This window comes from Ranitomeya imitator, chromosome 3 (genome assembly GCF_032444005.1).
Source record: "Ranitomeya imitator isolate aRanImi1 chromosome 3, aRanImi1.pri, whole genome shotgun sequence".
Lineage (NCBI taxonomy): Eukaryota > Metazoa > Chordata > Amphibia > Anura > Dendrobatidae > Ranitomeya > Ranitomeya imitator.
The window spans coordinates 307796473-307815469 of NC_091284.1; the positions used below are offsets into that span (position 1 = coordinate 307796473).

General features: G+C 42.1%; 1 protein-coding gene across 1 annotated transcript in view; it reads left to right on the plus strand.

Moving 5' to 3' along the window:
• ITPR3 (inositol 1,4,5-trisphosphate receptor type 3) overlaps positions 1–18997 on the plus strand; it is a 544758-nt gene that overhangs the window by 154830 nt on the left and 370931 nt on the right. Inside the window, exons 10-13 of the mRNA XM_069756594.1 lie at positions 9665–9733; positions 10475–10617; positions 11745–11844; positions 14236–14396. Of these exons, the coding sequence (XP_069612695.1) occupies positions 9665–9733; positions 10475–10617; positions 11745–11844; positions 14236–14396 (473 nt within the window). The remainder of the gene's footprint in view (positions 1–9664; positions 9734–10474; positions 10618–11744; positions 11845–14235; positions 14397–18997) is intronic.

Consider the following 18997-nt stretch of genomic DNA (forward strand, 5'->3'; position numbering starts at 1 on the left):
CGAGCAGGAGACAGCGCTACATTAAGCGCTGTCCCCCCCCACTGGTGCTGAAGCCGCGATTCATATGTTCCCTGCAGCAGCGTTTGCTGTAGAGAAGATATGAATATTAGTGTGTAAAATCCAGATCCAGGTCATCACCCCCCTCCCCCCCCCCGCTGTGATTAAAATACTTACCTAGCTTCCGGATCCCTCGCAGCGTCCTGTCCTGGCCGCACCATGTATTGTATGAGCGGTCACGTGGGACCGCCGATTACAATCAGGATTAGGCGGCTCCACCTCCCATAGGGAGGGATCTGGATTTTACACACTAATATTCATATCTTCTCTACCGCAAACGCTGCTGCAGGGAAGATATGAATGGGGCTTCAGCACGATGCCGGGGACAGCGCTAATCTTTAGCGCTGTCTCCGGCACGGTGCGTGTGGTACCCAGTGGGCACATGGGCGGCACACGTGTGCCGCACGTGTGCCACACTGATGTACCACAGAAACGCAGTGGCACAGGACACAGATAATTCCGGTACCGATTTTTCTGGTACCGGAATTATCTGGACGTGTGAGACTGGCCTTAGGTAAGAGTTCCACAAGTTGTGACGGAACTTCAGTGATTTGTTCTTATATTTCATTATTATTTATATTATCTATGGTTTATATACTTTACTGGCCGTAGCTTCATGCATGCTATTTAATATAGCACCTAGTTTACAAAATGTTTGGCCCAGTTGAAAAATATAATGGTATTGTTCACAGTGGTCTATGTAAAGATGAAAGTTGGAATATTTCCCATGAGAAATTATGGATTTAACATGGTCTGTTTTGTGTGTTGAATGTGTGTAAGCATTGGGTGACAACAGCCATTTATTCCCTTTCTGAGCTGCTACTGGTTGTCAGGTAATGACCATGCTATACAGATAAGAAAAAAATATTTAATCAACTCTCTGGTGTTGGAGACGTTCCATAGTGTAGTAGGCGCGGTGCACGGAAAAACTCCATGTCTGTTCTTTGGTGAACATGGATGGGAAGTAATAACAGGTAATCCAACAATCACTGTTTCAAAAAGTCATGATTAAGAGCCAATTTATGGTTCAAAATACATAGACCCGGTGTCTTTTGAGCTTTAGCATCATGTGTTTTGTTTATCTTGTGTTCAATGTTTTCCCAATAAACGTGAAGTTTTATTTTTAAACCTACGAATGCTGGATTACTCGTCATCTCTTACTGTGTATGCGATACAGATGCATACTTTGAGAGGCCAATGTTAAAGAGAATCTATGACCAGATTTAGGCTGCATGCCCACTTTGCGTTTTTATGCGTTTCCGCCACATTTTTTGCCTCAGCAGAAACGCTTAAAAACGCATTCTCATGCAATCCTATGGGATTCCGCAGTTGCTGTGCCCATGCTGTGGATTTTCCCGCTGCGGAATCACGTAGCAGTAAAATCCGTAGCATGTTCCTTATATCTGCAGAATTGCAGCGATTCAGCAGCCATAGGATTGCATTGAAACGCTCACTGTACCCATGTGGCTATGCCCACCGTGCGTAAAGTGAGCGCTTCATGTGCGGATGGTATCCAGGGTATGGAGGAAAAAGAGACTCATCTCCAGGCCCTGGGTGCAATATTCCTGTAAAAAAAAAGGAGAATTAAAATAAAAAATAGGGATATACTTACCTTCTGATGGCCCCCGGAGTCCTCCCGCCTCTCAGCGGTGCACGCTTCAGCTTCCGTTCCCAGTGATGCATTGCGCGAATCACCTGAGATGACATCGTCACCGTGACTTCACAAAGGTCCTTTGCGCAAAACATCCCTGGGAACGGAACGTACTGGGAGCACCACTGAGGAGATCAGGGGCTGTCGGAAGGTGAGAATAACCATAATTTTTATTTTTTTAATTATTTTTACATTCTATCTTTTACTATTGATGCTTCATAGGCAGCATCAATAGTAAAAAGTTGGTCACACTTGTCAAGCAATATGCTTGATAAGTGTGACCAACCTGTCAATCACTTTTCCTAGCGATGCTTCAAATCGCTTGTAAAAGCGCAAACATTCTGCAAGCTAAAAACGCTTGTAAAACACTTGTGTTTTGCGGGAATACACATGCAAATTCCGCATGCATTTTACCAGCTGCAGGGAGTTGCGGAAATGCTGCGGACATTTGTGCAGCATTTCTGCAACATGGGCACATAGCCTTACACTCTCTGGTCTGGGAGCAGTATAAAGTAGTAATTTCAGCAATGTCTCACTTACCTCTAGATATTCTTCAGTCGTATATGATGCAATGAAAGCTGATTCTATCTGAGCCTTTGTTTGACAACTTTGTTTCAATTATTGTGCATAGGGAAACAGAGGAATCGGCTCATGAATAGACAGGACTCCACAACACACACACATTGAGAGATCTCCTAAGCTTGGTTCACTCTTCTGCAAATATTCTAGAAAAACTGCAAGTTACTGTACACACCGTTATATTCAGGATATCTGTCCCTGCATTTTAGGTTGTATTCAGATGCAACAGCAAAACCTGTTGGCAGATTTCCTTTAATGTCTGCAACTCCAGTGTATTTAGGATAAGTTTAGGAAAGTTTCTATTTTTGTGCATTATTTGAAGAGGTGTCATCGTAGAAATGTTCAGTTTGTGTTGAAACTGGCAGACAATTAGTTGCGGATTAGAGGTTAAACCTGCGGCAGTGCAGAGACATACTGTATATGAGTACGAGGTGTTGGGAGGAGTTTGAGCCGTCTGGCAAGGTTGGAATTATTTTTATTATTAAGGGCATAAAAACATTGTTGAGACCAGTGAATGACTCGGTCTACGTTTTCGGAGAGGCAATAATCGAGTTTTGTGTGCGTGAGGTCATGGTATGTAGAAGGGGAGTTCAAGTTCTTCATCTCGGACTCTAATGTTGAAACTCTATTCTCCAGAGCAGTTATTCTTGCGTATCTTTCTTCTTACGAGAAGCTTCTTGAATGGAGAAGTCTATCAACACAGCTTTAACAGCTTCCCAAAGGGAGACTGGAGAAGAAGCTGACTGAAGGTTCAGAGAGAAATATTAATTGAGATGATGTTTCAATCTCTGAGCAATTTCAGGATAAGAGAGTAAGGAGTCATTCAGAGTCCAGTTGAATGAATGGTGACGTGGGTGTAAAGTAGAGCAGGTGAGCTGGAATGGAGAGTGGTCTGACCAGGGAGTTGACTGTATAGAAATGTTTGTTATATTAGTTATGAATGATGTGTGGGTCAATATGTGATCTAGTGTGTACTAAATGTCATGGAGGGATATATGTATAGTCTTTGACCAACGGGAATTGTTCTCTCCATTAATCCACCCATTGGTACAGGGAAAGGAGTTTTTTTTGGAGCAGCTGCATCTGTAGAAAGAGGAGCTAATGAGAGAGTCAGAGTTTGAGGGTTTGTAGACTTGTAGAAAGCAGGGTTAAGTATACTGTTGGAGTCACCACATTGTAGTGTAGTGCCTTGGGCATGTTTGGAGACTAAGTCAAGTAGTTGAGAGAAGAAGGCAGATTAGGAATATTGGGAGCATGGTAGGACACAAAGGTCACCACCTCATCAGCGACAGAGCCAGTCACCATGAGATAACGGCCCTGTTTATCTGCGACTAATGATTTAAAAAATGAAGGGACAAATTTTTTGAAGCAAATGGCAACACCTTTAGTTTTTTTTGGGATGCTAGCTGTGTAGAAAAGTGGGCAAGAGGGGGACAAAAACTTTGGGTACAATGAAGTAGAGAAATGTGTCCCATGAAGGCAAATCACGTCTGCTTGCTGGAATCTGTAATTGGGGAAAGCTTTGGTACGTGTGTGCGGTGAATTAAGACCCAGCACATTGTCTCATAAGATGGTTAAAGGAACCTTGATAAGAGTGTCAGGGTTATATAGAAACCTCCTGTGGCCGGTAATTGATAATGGGAGGATAAATTGTTATGAGTCCCCTCGGTGGGGTTAAGGTGGGTAGATTAGTTAGTGTAACTTTTAGAAGATATGGGGGACAAAAGTTGGAAAGTGGGGTATAGTGTAGAAAGTATTGAATATTGCATATTGAACAACGCATTATTGGGTATAATAAGTATATTTATATTTTAGGAAAGGGGGAGATCGGGTGAGCTGGGTGGATTTAGTAGGTAGTGAGTCTGGTATAGGAAGTGAGGAGTACCAGATTAACCTCAATTATTATGGTTTCAAGAGACCGAAGAGCAGATAGTGCTTCAGGACCCAGGCAGATGGCAGTTAAGCCTAGCCCACACACTAACACATGGTTAGTTTGGGTAAATTGAAGGACTGCTATTTTGAATATTACTGTAAGAATTCATATAAAATCCAGACTTGAGTATTTAATTAAATAGGCTAGAAGAGCAGCATTCTGATGGTTAATTCCGTGGAGGAGTGTTACATGGGCATTGTTCATGGCAGTCTTACAGATGTTAATAGGGCTTCCTTAGACAGGCCTAGCGCAAACCACTTAAAGGCCTTAGCCATTTAACCCATGGACTGGGATCTGGACTTACACAGGGGTCCCTGGTTTAGGGCCATGGAAAAGATTGCTGGCCAGTAAAGCAAGCTGAATGCAAGAAGGGGCAGCAAGGTGGCTCAGTGGTTAGCACTGCAGCCTTGCAGCACTGAAGTCCTGCCTTCCAATCCCACCAATGACAACATCTGCAAGGTGTTTGTATGTTCTCCCCGTGTTTGCGTGGGTTTCCTCCAGGCACTCCAGTTTCCTCGCACATTCCAGAAACATACCGATAGGGATTTTAGATTGTGAGTCCCATCGGGGACAGCGATGATAATGTGTGCAAACTGTAAAGCGCTGCGGAATATGTTAGCGCTATATAACAATAAGGTTATTCTTATTATTAAGGCTTGGTTCACATTGCGTTTACAACAGCCCGTTCAACACATACGGTAACGGGCCGCTGTAAATGCAAGTGCCGGTATGGCAGCACGCTAGCGCAGATATAGCATCTGCTAGCTCTATCTGCGCTAGTGGTGACGGACCCGGAAACACTGCAGCCCGCGTCTCGGGGTCAGTCACTCAATGACTGCACATCGTTAGCGCACGCCCATTATGAGCGTGCGCTAGCGATGCATCTGACATTGCTTTCAATGGCGGTGTTGACGGACTACGTTACACCGCGTTTACAACGCAATGTGAGCCCAACCTAACATGCATGCATGCATGCATGCATGCTGATCATCCAATGAAGTCTTCCTCTTCGGATTCCGCTCAAGTTCTGCTTTTTTCCATCTCAAGAAAAATTTACCATCATGCAGTTTGCGTATTTATGCATTTTGGACATTTGTCGTTGCATAAGATCATTATTGTTACATTATTTAGTGACAAGATTTGTTGTGTTCCATATATTCTTGTATTATGTTTAGTTAAAGTACATATGTGTTTCCTTTTTTTTTTTTTTTTCTATTTCTGCCTATTCCGTGAACTTTTTGTTTCATGTGGCCAATTGCTGGTTCACATTCACCACCAGGTGTTTTCATTCTCAGTGGATTACTTTTCCACCTGATCATTGCACCGGTGTGTTCAATGGATTCTTACATAAAAAGTACGGAACAGGCCAGACACTAGATATCATGATTAAGGGTGCTTTGCCACCTGAAACGCGTAGATAGATAGTGTTTTTATCCTTATTGTGCTGATGTTTTTATCCTCTGCTTCTATATGAAGTGAATAAAGTACCAAGTTTTTACTTTTCACTGTCTCGTTGAGCTGGATATTCTTTTTTTGCTTTTTGGAGCCCAACCTAACCCCTTAGTGACGGAGCCAAATTTTTAAAATCTGACCAGTGTTACTTTGTGGTAACTCTGGAACGCTTCAACATATCCCAATGATTTTGAGATTTTTTTTTCGTGACACATTATACTTTATGATAATGATAAATTTAGGTCAGTATGTTTTGTGTTTATTTATAAAAAATATCAGAAATCTGAGAAAAATGTTAAAAAATTAGCAATTTTCAAACTTTCACTGATTATCCCTTTAATCCAGATAGTCATACCACACAAAAACATTAATACATAACATTTCGCAAATGTCTGCTTTACATCAGCACCATTTATAAAATGTTCTTTTATTTTGTTAGCATTTTAGGAGGTTTAGAAATGTAGCAGTAATTTTTCATTTTTTTCAAGGAAATTTACAAAAATTTATTTTTTTAGAGACCTATCCATGTTTGAAGTGCCTTTAGGGGTCCCATATATTGGGAAACCCCCAAAAGTTATACTATTGTAAAAACAGCACCCCCTGACATATTGAAAACTGCTGTCAGGTAAATTATTAACCCTTCAGGTGATTTAAAGGAATTAATGCAAAGTGACATGACAGAAATGAAAATGTGTATTTTTACCACCTAAATGCCACTAACTTCTGAACAGTGTGAGGCTGTGGCCTCTGATACAGCTGTTTGTTCTCCCCAGAATGTGCATGCAGACGGATGAAGTCCATAGGTGTGCATGAGAGTCACGTATCTCCGGTTCGGGTTTTCCAGGTGGCTGAAGGCCACAGGTTTGTGTGTGTTTAAAAACCCTGCAGTAAGGGGTTTGGGTGTGTCGGGTGTCTGGCCAGGTCAGGCCAGGTGTGCGAGGTGCACGTCAGTGTCAGTCTGGTGTGTGCTGGTCTGCAGAGTGCATGGAGGCCAGCAGAGCCAGCACCCAGAGCACCCAGAGCAGCTGAATAGCCTGGCACCCGCAGTGTACACAGAGATGCAAGTCGTCCATGGCACTGGTCACGGATGTGGACAGTCCTGTGCCCGGAGGAGTCGGATGTGGACAGTCCTGTGCCCGGAGGTGGATGTCCTGTGCCCGTAGGAGTCAGATGTGGACAGTCCTGTGCCCGGAGGTGGATGTCCTGTACCCGAAAGAGGACTAGCATGTGCAACGATTGCAAACAGGTGGATATGGTGCACGGCTGCTATCCGGAAGATATCCTGAACTGTGTACGACTGTGTAAGTAAAGAGTCTGTAAAGAGACTGTGATACAGCGATGCAGGACACCCACAAGAACTAGTCAGAGGAGGACTGGCGTGTGTAGTGTCTGCAACATATGAGGCTGTGTGTATGGAGATGTATGGAGACTGTGAGATGGCGTGCGGTCGCCCAGGGAAACTGGACAAGGGACGTCTGGCCCGTTTAGGGACCGCAAATCTAAAGCCACGTGATATGTATTGCTTTGAACTGGTGTAAACTGGTCACTGATTATATCCACTGAAGTTATATGCATCTATATGAATTGGACTTTAATGCTGTGAAGAAACACATTAAAAGAGACTTTTGTGTTTGAATTTGTGGGTCACTGCCTCTTCACTGCGTACGATGCTACAGCAGCTTTACAACAGGTTACAACAGCCGTCAGACTCTAAGGCCGCCATTTGGTCATGAACTGCCATGGCAAACATCAGGACCACACAATCATAATCTGAGGGCACCAATTGGGATAAATAGGAAGCCCCCACACTCTGTTGACAGCAGCATCTAAGGGGTTAAACAGAGTTGGATGGTGCAAACACTGATCGTGGCTGACGCAACAAGTTGTCAGCTACTGTTGTGGTCAAAAGTACTGACACCTCTGCAATTCTCAGATAATACTCAGTTTCTTCCTGAAAATGATTGCAAACACAAATTCTTTGTTATTAGTATTTTCATTCAATTTGTCTTAAATGAAAAAACACAAAAAGAATTGTCCTGAAGCCAAATTGGATATAATTCCACACCAAACATAAAAAGGGGGTGGACAAAAGTATTGGCACTGTTAGAAAAAATCATGTGATGCTTCTCTAATTTGTGTAATTAACAGCACCTGTAACTTACCTGTGGCACCTAACAGGTGTTGGCAATAAATAAATCACACTTGCAGCCAGTTGACATGGATTAAAGTTTACTCAACCTCATTGAGCATGGAGAAAAGAAAGAAGACCAAAGAACTGTCTGAGGACTTGAGAAACCAAATTGTGAGGAAGCATGAGCAATCTTAAGGCTACAAGTCCATCTCCAAAGACCTGAATGTTCCTGTGTCTACCGTGCGCAGTGTCATCAAGAAGTTTAAAGCCCATGGCACTGTGGCTAACCTCCCTAGATGTGGACGGAAAAGAAAAATTGACAAGAGATTTCAACGCACGATTGTGCGGATGTTTGATAAAGAACCTTGACTAACAACCAAACAAGTTTAAGCTGCCCTGCAGTCCAAGGGTACAACAGTGTCAACCCGTACTATCCATCGACGTCTGAATGAAAAGGGGCTGTATGGTAGGAGACCCAGGAAGACCCCACTTCTTACCCCAAGACATAAAAAAACCAGGCTGGAGTTTCCCAAAACTTACCTGAAAAAGTTTTGGAAGAATGTTCTCTGGTCAGATGAGACAAAAGTTGCTTTGCTGCCTCTGGCACTGGACTGCTTGACCGTGTGCATGGCATTATGAAGTCTGAAGACTACCAACAAATTTTGCAGCATAATGTAGGGCCCAGTGTGAGAAAGCTGGGTCTCCCTCAGAGGTCATGGGTATTCCAGCAGGACAATGACCCAAAACACACTTCAAAAAGCACTAGAAAATGGTTTGAGAGAAAGCACTGGAGACTTCTAAGGTGGCCAGCAATGAGTCCAGACCTGAATCCCATAGAACACCTGTGGAGAGATCTAAAAATAGCAGTTTCGAGAAGGCACCCTTTAAATACCAGGGATCTGGAGCAGTTTGCCAAAGAAGAATGGTCTAAAATTCCAGCAGAGCATTGTAAGAAACTCATTAATGGTTACCGGAAGCGGTTGGTCAGTTATTTTGGCTAAAGGTTGTGCAACCAAGTATTTGGCTGAGGGTGCCAATACTTTTGTCTGGCCCATTTTTGGAGTTTTGTGTGAAATGATCAATGTTTTGCTTTTTGCTTCATTCTCTTTTGTGTTTTTTCATTGAAGACAAATTAAATGAAGATAATAACAAAGAATTTGTGATTGCAATCATTTTCAGGAAGAAACTGAGTATTATCTGACAGAATTGCAGGGGTGTTAATACTTTTGGCCACAACTGTATAGTGGACAGCTGTTGGATTGTCACCTGTATGGGGAGGCTAGTCTCTTATATCTCAGGTCAGTTAAAAGACGTATTGGCGGTCTTTAAGGGTCATCACTCAAGGTTGGTACCAGTAGATCAAATACAGAGACAGAATCTTTGGGCAGGAGAATATTCAGAAAACAGGTTAAGGTCAGAAAAGGGTAAATACAGGCAGAGCAGGAGCACACAGACAGCATAACAGTTGTTTTCTCCATAACTGACAAAGGAAAATGATTCTCAGGAGTTTAAATCATGACCAGCCTTGCCCCAGGCTGACAGCAAAGAGAAACACTACGTAGCCACTAAATAACCTCCAAGTTTCCGGGCTGTGTAAAACTACAAGTCCCAGAAGGCTACAGGACCACTGTATTGTCACCCTGCGTCGCCTGCCAGCCGAAGCGGACTCAGAAGGGACAGGCATCGGCATGGCTGTGACAGATAGATCTTATAGTGCTTTCGTAGTTCTTTACATTTTGACATCACTCACGATACATTGACTGTGAGAGAATACTGTGTTACTGCCATGGTCCTGTGTTTTTCTTTCTGTATCATTCAGTGCAATGCACACAAGTTATTGTTTATTTCTTAATTTTTTTAGGAAAACCCTACCTATAAGGGGGATGCCCCCGAGTCTAAGTCTGGATCATCTTATGCGGTAACATCATCTGTAAGTATTGTTTCCCTAAAATAAAGAAAACACCCAAGCAAAATGCAACTTCACCTTGAAAAGTGCAGTATAAGCCAAAATATTTTTCAGTTCTTACCAAAGAAAAATGTAATTCGCAATCTGTGGCACAAAGAAGAAACTTCCGTGTAGAATAATGAGGGATGTAGACACTCGGAGAGTGTTATGTAATGCATTGCCCTCTTACTTGCACAGGAACAAAACCTACATTCCTGAAATGACATATCTAGTCCATCTCCCCAGTGAGAAGAAGTTAATTTAGATCTCTCAAGCTAATACCCAATGCAGCCATTTCATTTTTCTGTTTGCTTCGTGCTAATTTTATCAAGGTCCTCCTTACAACGGCGCTGCTGTATTAAAAACAAATAGGACTGCAAAGCATCCCTGGAGAATGGTTCTCTGCTTTGCCTTAGAAACGTGACCTCTTGGGCTGCATTTTATTTATGCTTTCTTTTTTTCCTCCTGCCATATTCTACATGGTCTTCTTAACACCTGTATTTCATATCCTTCTGTAGTTCTAACGTTTCTTATTTATTTTAGTAAATCTGTGCAACTCCAGGCTTTCTGCTTTCTCTTCCTGGCTTTTCCTGAATTATTTAACCTCTCCATAAATTCAACTCCTCACAGTACTTTTATTTCTTTTCTTTCTCTTGGTTTTTTCCTTCTTCATCTCTCAATTTTCAGCCTCTGCCATCTCTCCATTGACCCCCGATCTTCTCTCAGGTAGTGAACAGTCGTCCCAATCGCAGGAACGCTGGAGAGAAGATTAAGTATCGCCTTGTTGCTGTACCGCACGGCAATGACATTGCCTCATTGTTTGAACTGGATCCAACTACTCTACAGAAGACAGATTCATCTGTGCCCAGGTACCTTCAATATGTCATAAAATGATTGCGTATACAGACACATTGCTCCTGCTCTGCTCCTAGGTGTAGTGTTGCCTCCTAGGGCTTGTTGTAATGGCTTATTTGCCTTGCTGTGTGTAAATTCTGTTTTATTAGCCTTCAGTACATCTGTTAGCCTATTGTTTCAATTCCCTCACAGTAAAATAGAACTTCCTAGCATTACTCCTGAGCATTCCTCTTTGAAGCTACAGGTCATGTCCTCTTTTTCCAGTCTCTTTCATGCATGATAATAAGAACATCCTGAACCTTGGGGAAACTTTTGATGTACTTTTCTGTCTTTTTTTACATCAGACTGTAAAAGCTATCAGCTAGGCTCTCTATTGCGTTGGACGTACAGACCCAAAGTTCTGGCTTTACACCCCTATAGTTAAGTAATAGACTGTCAGATGCCAATAGATCTTGTCAGTCTCTAGTCTCCATTCTATTTTCGATGCCTGTTTAGCAGCAATAAGTGAGGACATCTTATCATATAAGTCGTGAAACTGGAGTTATTTCTTCCAGAGACCCCTGGCATTCTCTTACTATTAGCATTTCAAGAATTCACTACGAGAATAACGCTGCCACAGCATTTGTGACATAAAACACAATTTTTTATTCTAAATAGTTAAAACTGAATAGTTTTTCCTTCTCTCATGTAAAAAATCGAATTGGTTATCCTCTTTCTGACAGCTGGAAGCCATCGAGGAACCTATCAGGCAACACGTTTGCTAGTCTAGGTTCATTGCTCTGATGTGATGCTGAAATTAAGTATTCAGTTCAGATTCCTTTGATTTACTATGCAATATCCTCATAAAATTACTTACAGTTACTGGAAAAGCAGAAAAGTGAAATTTCTGTTTTGTGCATCTTATCTAATGGAATCTTGTAGTTCCATATTTCTGTCAGTCTGGAGGCCTGACTTTGGTTGTGTAATATCCTGTAACTTTGCCTTCTTTCTTGCCAAAATGCAATTTGTGAGTGTCTGCCTATGATCCTATTGATGTTTTCCTCAGTAGCATCCCCAAACATTTGGTGAGAACTGTATGCACCTCTGATGGGACGTAGTTATTCAGTCTGCTGACTAACGTTCATTGCTTGGCTTTCATCAGAAACTCGTTTGTGAGGCTACGACATTTGTGCACCAACACATGGATTCAGAGCACCAATGTCCCCATTGATGTTGATGAAGAACGGCCAATACGTCTGATGGTAAAATCACAATCTCTTTTCTTAGATATCTTTTCTGAAGGTCTTTTAATGAGTGGTAGTTGGTTTTTAACATCTTCAGGATGCAGGTAATTTTTGTTATTGCATTATCATTTTTTTGCTCCCTTCTTCGCAGAGCCTTTTTTTTTTTTAAATTTTTCAATTGACGTAGGTGTTTCAGGATTTTTTTTAGCGGGACCAGTTGTAGTTTTGCATAACACCATTAACTTTAGCTTTCGCTGTATTAGAAAACATGAAAAAATTTCTAGTGTGATGAAATGGTGAAAAAAATGCAATTTTACAATGATTGAGTTTTGTATTTACAACATATTTTTGTTGGTAAAAATCACTTTTCAAAATGATTTTCCAGATAAGTACGATTATGACAACATCAAATTTACATACATGTTTTTTATATGGTTTCTGTTTCCACTTTTTTTTACAGCATGAACTGACAGTTTTATTGATACCAATTTAGGATATACAGTATATCACATTTTGATCACGTTCTGTTGCATATTTTAGGCCAGTGTGGTGACCAAAATACAGCAATTCTGGCATTTTTATTTTTTTCTCAGTATGGCGCATTTCATTTGGGTTAACGAATTTGATATTTCCATAGGCCAGACTTTTACAGATGCAGCAATACTGAATATGTTTGTTTTTTATTTTTTAATGGGTAAAATGGGGGAGAGAGGTGGAAGATTCAAACTTTTATATATTATTTAATTTTAAAACCCTTTTTTGATTTTTTGGGTTTATTTTTTAGGTTCTTTTTAGACTTCAACCTGCGATCGACCAATCATTTCTATTTTATACTGCATTACCAAAGTATTGCAGTATATATAGCAAAAAGTGCAGGCTCATATAAATAAAGCTCTTTCTGTCCTTGAGCCTAATATGACTAGCCAAGATGCCAACAACAGGGCTCTTAAGCATGCCCCCGGCTACTGTGGCAACCCGTGATTGCCCTGCCCTCTATTGGCGGTGGCGGGGTGAGGGCAATGTGAGCCAGTGCACACAAGCACTGGCAACTGTCCCATTTAAACACTGGTTTAGAAAGAAGCATTCGGGAAAAATATACACAATAGAGTGACCCTATTTAAGAAGAAGAGAAAAAGAGTAAAAAGGTATGTATCACACAGGAGATTGTATGGTGCCCCGGTTTGAAATTTCACCTGCTGCTGCATCATGGTTGGGTGGAGCCCCCAGTAAAAATTCTCCGTATAGGGAATAAAAGAACTAAGATAGGCTGCATGGATGGAAAAGAGTCTCTTACTACAAGTTCAATGAGGGTTCTTACAATGCGCTTCAATGCTGTGCCGGCATCGTTTTCAAGTCATAAAAATTGACAGACAGTGTTTACAGGTACAGAGGCGTATTTAAGGCCTAAAATGGGTGCTATATATTTGTGGACCACCCATTTAAGGGTGGGTAAGAAATTAAAAAGAAATAAACTAGAAATGAAAAACATGTCTATAAGTAGGTGGAAAACAAAAAGTTTTGATTAAACCAATTGAAGAGGTGGTTAGTAACAACATGCAAGAAGAGGAGTTAAAAAAAAAAGAAAAAGTGTAAAAGTAGTGTACAGAGTGTGAGGGAAACGAACTATTAAAGGGTACAGTAAAAAAAAAAAAAAAGGGTAAAATAAGTTGTCAGACCACAGAGTGTTTAGAAGGCAATATTTCAGAGTAGTATTGTGAAAATAAAACAGTAAAACCTATAAAATTAAATTTAACACATATTGACATTGGAATAAAAACAAATAAGAGAAAAATAATTGCAGCTAGCATAAAATAAGGGAGCAATGTAATAAATGTTGGTAAGAAAATAAATGATACTGATAAAATAATGTAATAGAATGTGAAATATGTTTAAAAAATGCATTCTTTTTTTTAAGTTTATGGCCACCAAAATTTGTAAGACAGTGAATTGCAAAAAATATATATTTATATAGATAATGGTGGCCCGATTGTAACGCATCGGGTATTCTAGCATATGTATGTAGTATAAAACCCGTGCCAATATCGCTGATTGGTCGCGGCTGGCCGGGCGCCACCAATCAGCGAAGCGTGGTTCAGGAAGAAGTGTTCCCCACCTTAGTGAGGGTCTCAGCAGTCTATCTCCTGCGCTCAAGAAGTTATCCCTTAACCCATGGATACAAGATAACTTTACATCTTGGTACAAAACTTTTACCCCGTCAGTTATATAAGGTCTGACAGAGTGTAACCCTCAGTTGACCACTATAGATTTTGTGCCATTTGCTTGTAATAGTCAGGGATCTTTACTGGTGGTTTTAGAAAACAAACCAACAAACACATAAGTGGGTATTTACATGTAAATTACAGCTGATTAACTTGCCTCTTCTTTTCTATGTGTCTTTCCTTTGAATAGCTTGGCACTTGCCCCACTAAAGAAGATAAAGAGGCTTTTGCCATTGTATCTGTGCCTGTTTCTGAGATACGTGACTTGGATTTTGCAAATGATGCCAGTTTAATGCTGGCTAATTTTGTGGAACGTTTGATTGAGGGATTCATCAGCCAGAATGACCGCAGGTAGGGATTTTCATTCCCAATGATTAATGATATAACTTTACTGATACTAGATTCATGCTGCTCAAACCACGGGAAGAATGAATCAAAGTCGGGCTGAAGCCAGTTATATTTTATGTGGCGTTTCAGAGATAATATAGTTTAAAAAGCCAGCAGGGGACCCGAAGGAGAGACCTGACTAGTCTGATGTGGTCACCGGCCAGCTCTTCTTTGCCCTGCTCCAGTCCATGTATGTACATAGGGAAAGACCTGACTAGTCTGATATGGTCACCAGCCAGCTCTTCTCTGCTCTGCTCCAGTCCATGTAACAGTACAGACCAAAAGTTTGGACACACCTTCTCATTTAACGATTTTTCTGTATTTTCATGACTATGAAAATTGTAAATTCACACTGAAGGCATCAAAACTATGAATTAACACATGTGGAATTATATACTTAACAAAAAAGTGTGAAACAACTGAAATTATGTCTCATATTCTAGGTTCTGTGAAGTAGCCACCTTTTGCGTTGACTGCTTTGCACACTCTTGGCATTCTCTTGATGAGCTTCAAGAGGTAGTAACCGGAAATGGTTTTCACTTCACAGGTGTGCCCTGTCAGGTTTAATAAGTGGGATTTCTTGCCTTATAAATGGGGTTGGGACCATCAGTTGTGTTGTTCAGAAGTCTGGTGGATACACAGCTGATAGTCCTACTGAATAGACTGTTAGAATTTGTATTATGGCAAGAAAAAAGCAGCTAAATAAAGAAAAACGAGTGGCCATCATTACTTTAAGAAATGAAAGTCAGTCAGTCCAAAAAATTGGGAAAACTTTGAAAGTGTTCCCAAGTGCAGTTGCAAAAACCATCAAGTGCTACAAAGAAACTGGCTCACATGAGGACGGCCCCAGGAAAGGAAGACCAAGAGTCACCTCTGCTTCTGAGGATAAGTTTATCCGAGTCACCAGCCTAAGAAATCGCAGGTCAACAGCAGCTCAGATTAGAGACCAGGTCAATGCCACACAGAGTTCTAGCAGCAGACACATCTCTACAACAACTGTTAAGAGGAGACTTTGTGCAGCAGGCCTTCATGGTAAAATAGCTGCTAGGAAACCACTGCTAAGGACAGGCAACAAGCAGAAGAGACTTGTTTGGGCTAAAGAACACAAGGAATGGGCATTAGACCAGTGGAAATCTGTGCTTTGGTCTGATCAGTATAAATTTGAGATCTTTCGTTCCAACCACCGTGTCTTTGTGCGACGAAGAAAAGGTGAACAGATGGACTCCACATGCCTGTTCCCACCGTGAAGCATGGCGGAGAAGGTGTGATTGTGTGGGGGTGCTTTGCTGGTGACACTGTTGGGGATTTATTCATAATTGAAGGCATACTGAACCAGCATGACTACCACAGCATCTTGCAGCGGCATGCTATTCCATCCGGTTTGCATTTAGTTGGACCATCATTTATTTTTCAACAGGACAATGACCCCAAACACACCTCCAGGCTGTGTAAGGGCTATTTGACCAAGAAGGAGAGTGATTTGGGTGCTACGCCAGATGACCTGGCCTCCACAGTCACCAGACCTGAACCCAATCGAGATGGTTTGGGGTAAGCTGGACTGCAGAGTGAAGGCAAAAAGTGCCAACAAGGGCTAAGCATATCTGGGAACTCCTTCAGGATTGTTGGAAGACCATTTCCGGTGACTACCTCTTGAAGCTCATCAAGAGAATGCCAAGAGTGTGCAAAGCAGTCATCAAACCAAAAGGTGGCTACTTTGAAGAACCTAGAGTATAAGACATATTTTCAGTTGTTTCACACTTTTTTGTTAAGTATGTATTTCCACATGTGTTAATTCATAGTTTTGATGCCTTCAGTGTGAATGTACAATTTTCATAGTCATGAAAATACGGAAAAATATTTAAATGAGAAGGTGTGTCCAAACTTTTACTCTCTACTGTATATACATAGGGAGAGACCTGACCCGTCTGATGTGGTCACCTGCCAGCTCTTCTCTGTCAGCTCTTTTTTGTCCTGCTCCAGTCCATGTATGTACATAGGGAGAAACCTGACTAGTCTGATGTGGTCACCGGCCAGCTCTTCTCTGCCCTGCTCCAGTTCATGTATGTACATATTGAAAGACCTGACTAGTCTGATGTGGTCACTGGTCAGCTCCTCTCTAAAAAAAAAACACCAAAAACAGGCAAAGATGCTTACCTGTCTAAATAGGCCTCAATACAAATGCACAAGCAGGGTGCAGCGGACCCAAACAAAATAGCAAATGCACAGGTGCAATACCTAATGAAACAGCCAGCCTTCAATAAGGGTTTGGCCGTGTGGTACACCAATGCACTAAGATAAAATACTCTGTATGTGGCGTGTTCACACAAGGAATACAAAGCATCTGGCTACAGCCTATTAATGACGCCCTATGGCGGGCTGCCCAGTGCTAAAATGCATCCCGTTCGAACAGAGGCCAGTGTACAGAACAATTTGGGCCCAGCTGCACCCTTCAAAAAATATACATTCAAAAAAAAAAAAAAAAACATAAATATATGTAAGGTATTAGTTGATATTGGGGCCATAATATGGAAGCTGGCAACCCACGCCAAGGGTCCTTACGTATTGCCAGTCCTACTCTAACATGAAAAACACCAAAAAAGGACACATTCAAGAAAAAACACCAAAAACAGGCAAAGATGCTTACCTCTCTAAATAGGCCTCAATACAAATGCACAAGCAGGGTGCAGCGGACCCAAACAAAATAGCAAATGCACAGGTGCAATACCTAATGAAACAGCCAGCCTTCAATAAGGGTTTGGCCGTGTGGTACACCAATGCACTAAGATAAAATACTCTGTATGTGGCGTGTTCACACAAGGAATACAAAGCATCTGGCTACAGCCTATTAATGACGCCATATGGCGGGCTGCCCAGTGCTAAAATGCATCCCGTGCGAACAGAGGCCACAGTGTACAGAACAATTTGGGCCCAGCTGCACCCTGCAAAAAATATACGTGCAAAAAAACAAACAAAAAAAAACAAAACATATAAATATATGTAAGGTACATATATTTATATGTTTTTTTTTTTTTTGCACGTATATTTTTTGCAGGGTGCAGCTGGGCCTAAAAAAACAAAAAAAAACAAAAACATAAATATATGTTAGGTACATATATTTATATGTTTTTTTTTGCACGTATATTTTTTGCAGGGTGCAGCTGGGCCCAAATTGTTCTGTACACTGTGGCCTCTGTTCGCACAGGATGCATTTTAGCACTGGGCAGCCCGCCATAGGGCGTTATTAATAGGCTGTAGCCAGATGCTTTGTATTCCTTGTGTGAACACGCCACATACTGAGTATTTTATCTTAGTGCATTGGTGTACCACACGGCCAAACCCTTATTGAAGGCTGGCTGTTTCATTAGGTATTGCACCTGTGCATTTGCTATTTTGTTTGGGTCCGCTGCACCCTGCTTGTGCATTTGTATTGAGGCCTATTTAGACAGGTAAGCATCTTTGCCTGTTTTTGGTGTTTTTTCTTGAATGTGTCCTTTTTTGGTGTTTTTCAGCTCTTCTCTACCCTGCTGCAGTTCATGTGTATACATAGAGAGAGACCGGACTAGTCTGATGTGGTCAATGGCTAGCTCTTCTCTGCCCTACTCCAGTTCATGTATGTACATAGGGAGAGACCTGGCTAGTCTGATGCGGTCACCGGCCAGTTCTTCTCTGTCCTGCTCCTGTCCATGTATGTACATAGGGAGACCTGACTAGTCTGATGTGGTCAACGGCCAGCTCTTCTCTGCCCTACTCCAGTTCATGTATGTACATAGGGAGAGACCTGGCTAGTCTGATGCGGTCACCGGCCAGTTCTTCTGTCCTGCTCCAGTCCATGTATGTACATAGGGAGAGACCTGGCTAGTCTGATGCGGTCACAGGCCAGTTCTTCTCTGTCCTGCTCCAGTCCATGTATGTACATAGGGAGAAACCTGACTGTACATAGGGAGAGACCTGGCTAGTCTGATGCGGTCACCGGCCAGTTCTTCTCTGTCCTGCTCCAGTCCATGTATGTCCATAGGGAGAGACCTGACTAGTCTGATGCGGTCACCGGCCAGTTCTTCTCTGCCCTGCTCCAGTCCATGTATGTACATAGGGAGAGACCTGGCTAGTCTAATGCGGTTACCGGCCAGTTCTTCTCTGCCCTGCTCCAGTCCATGTATGTACATAGGGAGAGACCTGGCTAGTCTGATGCGGTCACCGGCCAGTTCTTCTCTGCCCTGCTCCAGTCCATGTATGTACATAGGGAGAGACCTGGCTAGTCTGATGCGGTCACCGGCCAGTTCTTCTCTGCCCTGCTCCAGTCCATGTATGTACATAGGGAGAGACCTGGCTAGTCTGATGCGGTCACCGGCCAGTTCTTCTCTGTCCTGCTCCAGTCCATGTATGTACATAGGGAGAGACCTGGCTAGTCTGATGTGGTCACCGGCCAGTTCTTCTCTGCCCTGCTCCAGTCCATGTATGTACATAGGGAGAGACCTGGCTAGTCTAATGCGGTCACCGGCCAGTTCTTCTGTCCTGCTCCTGTCCATGTACTGTATGTACATAGGGAGAGACCTGACTGTACATAG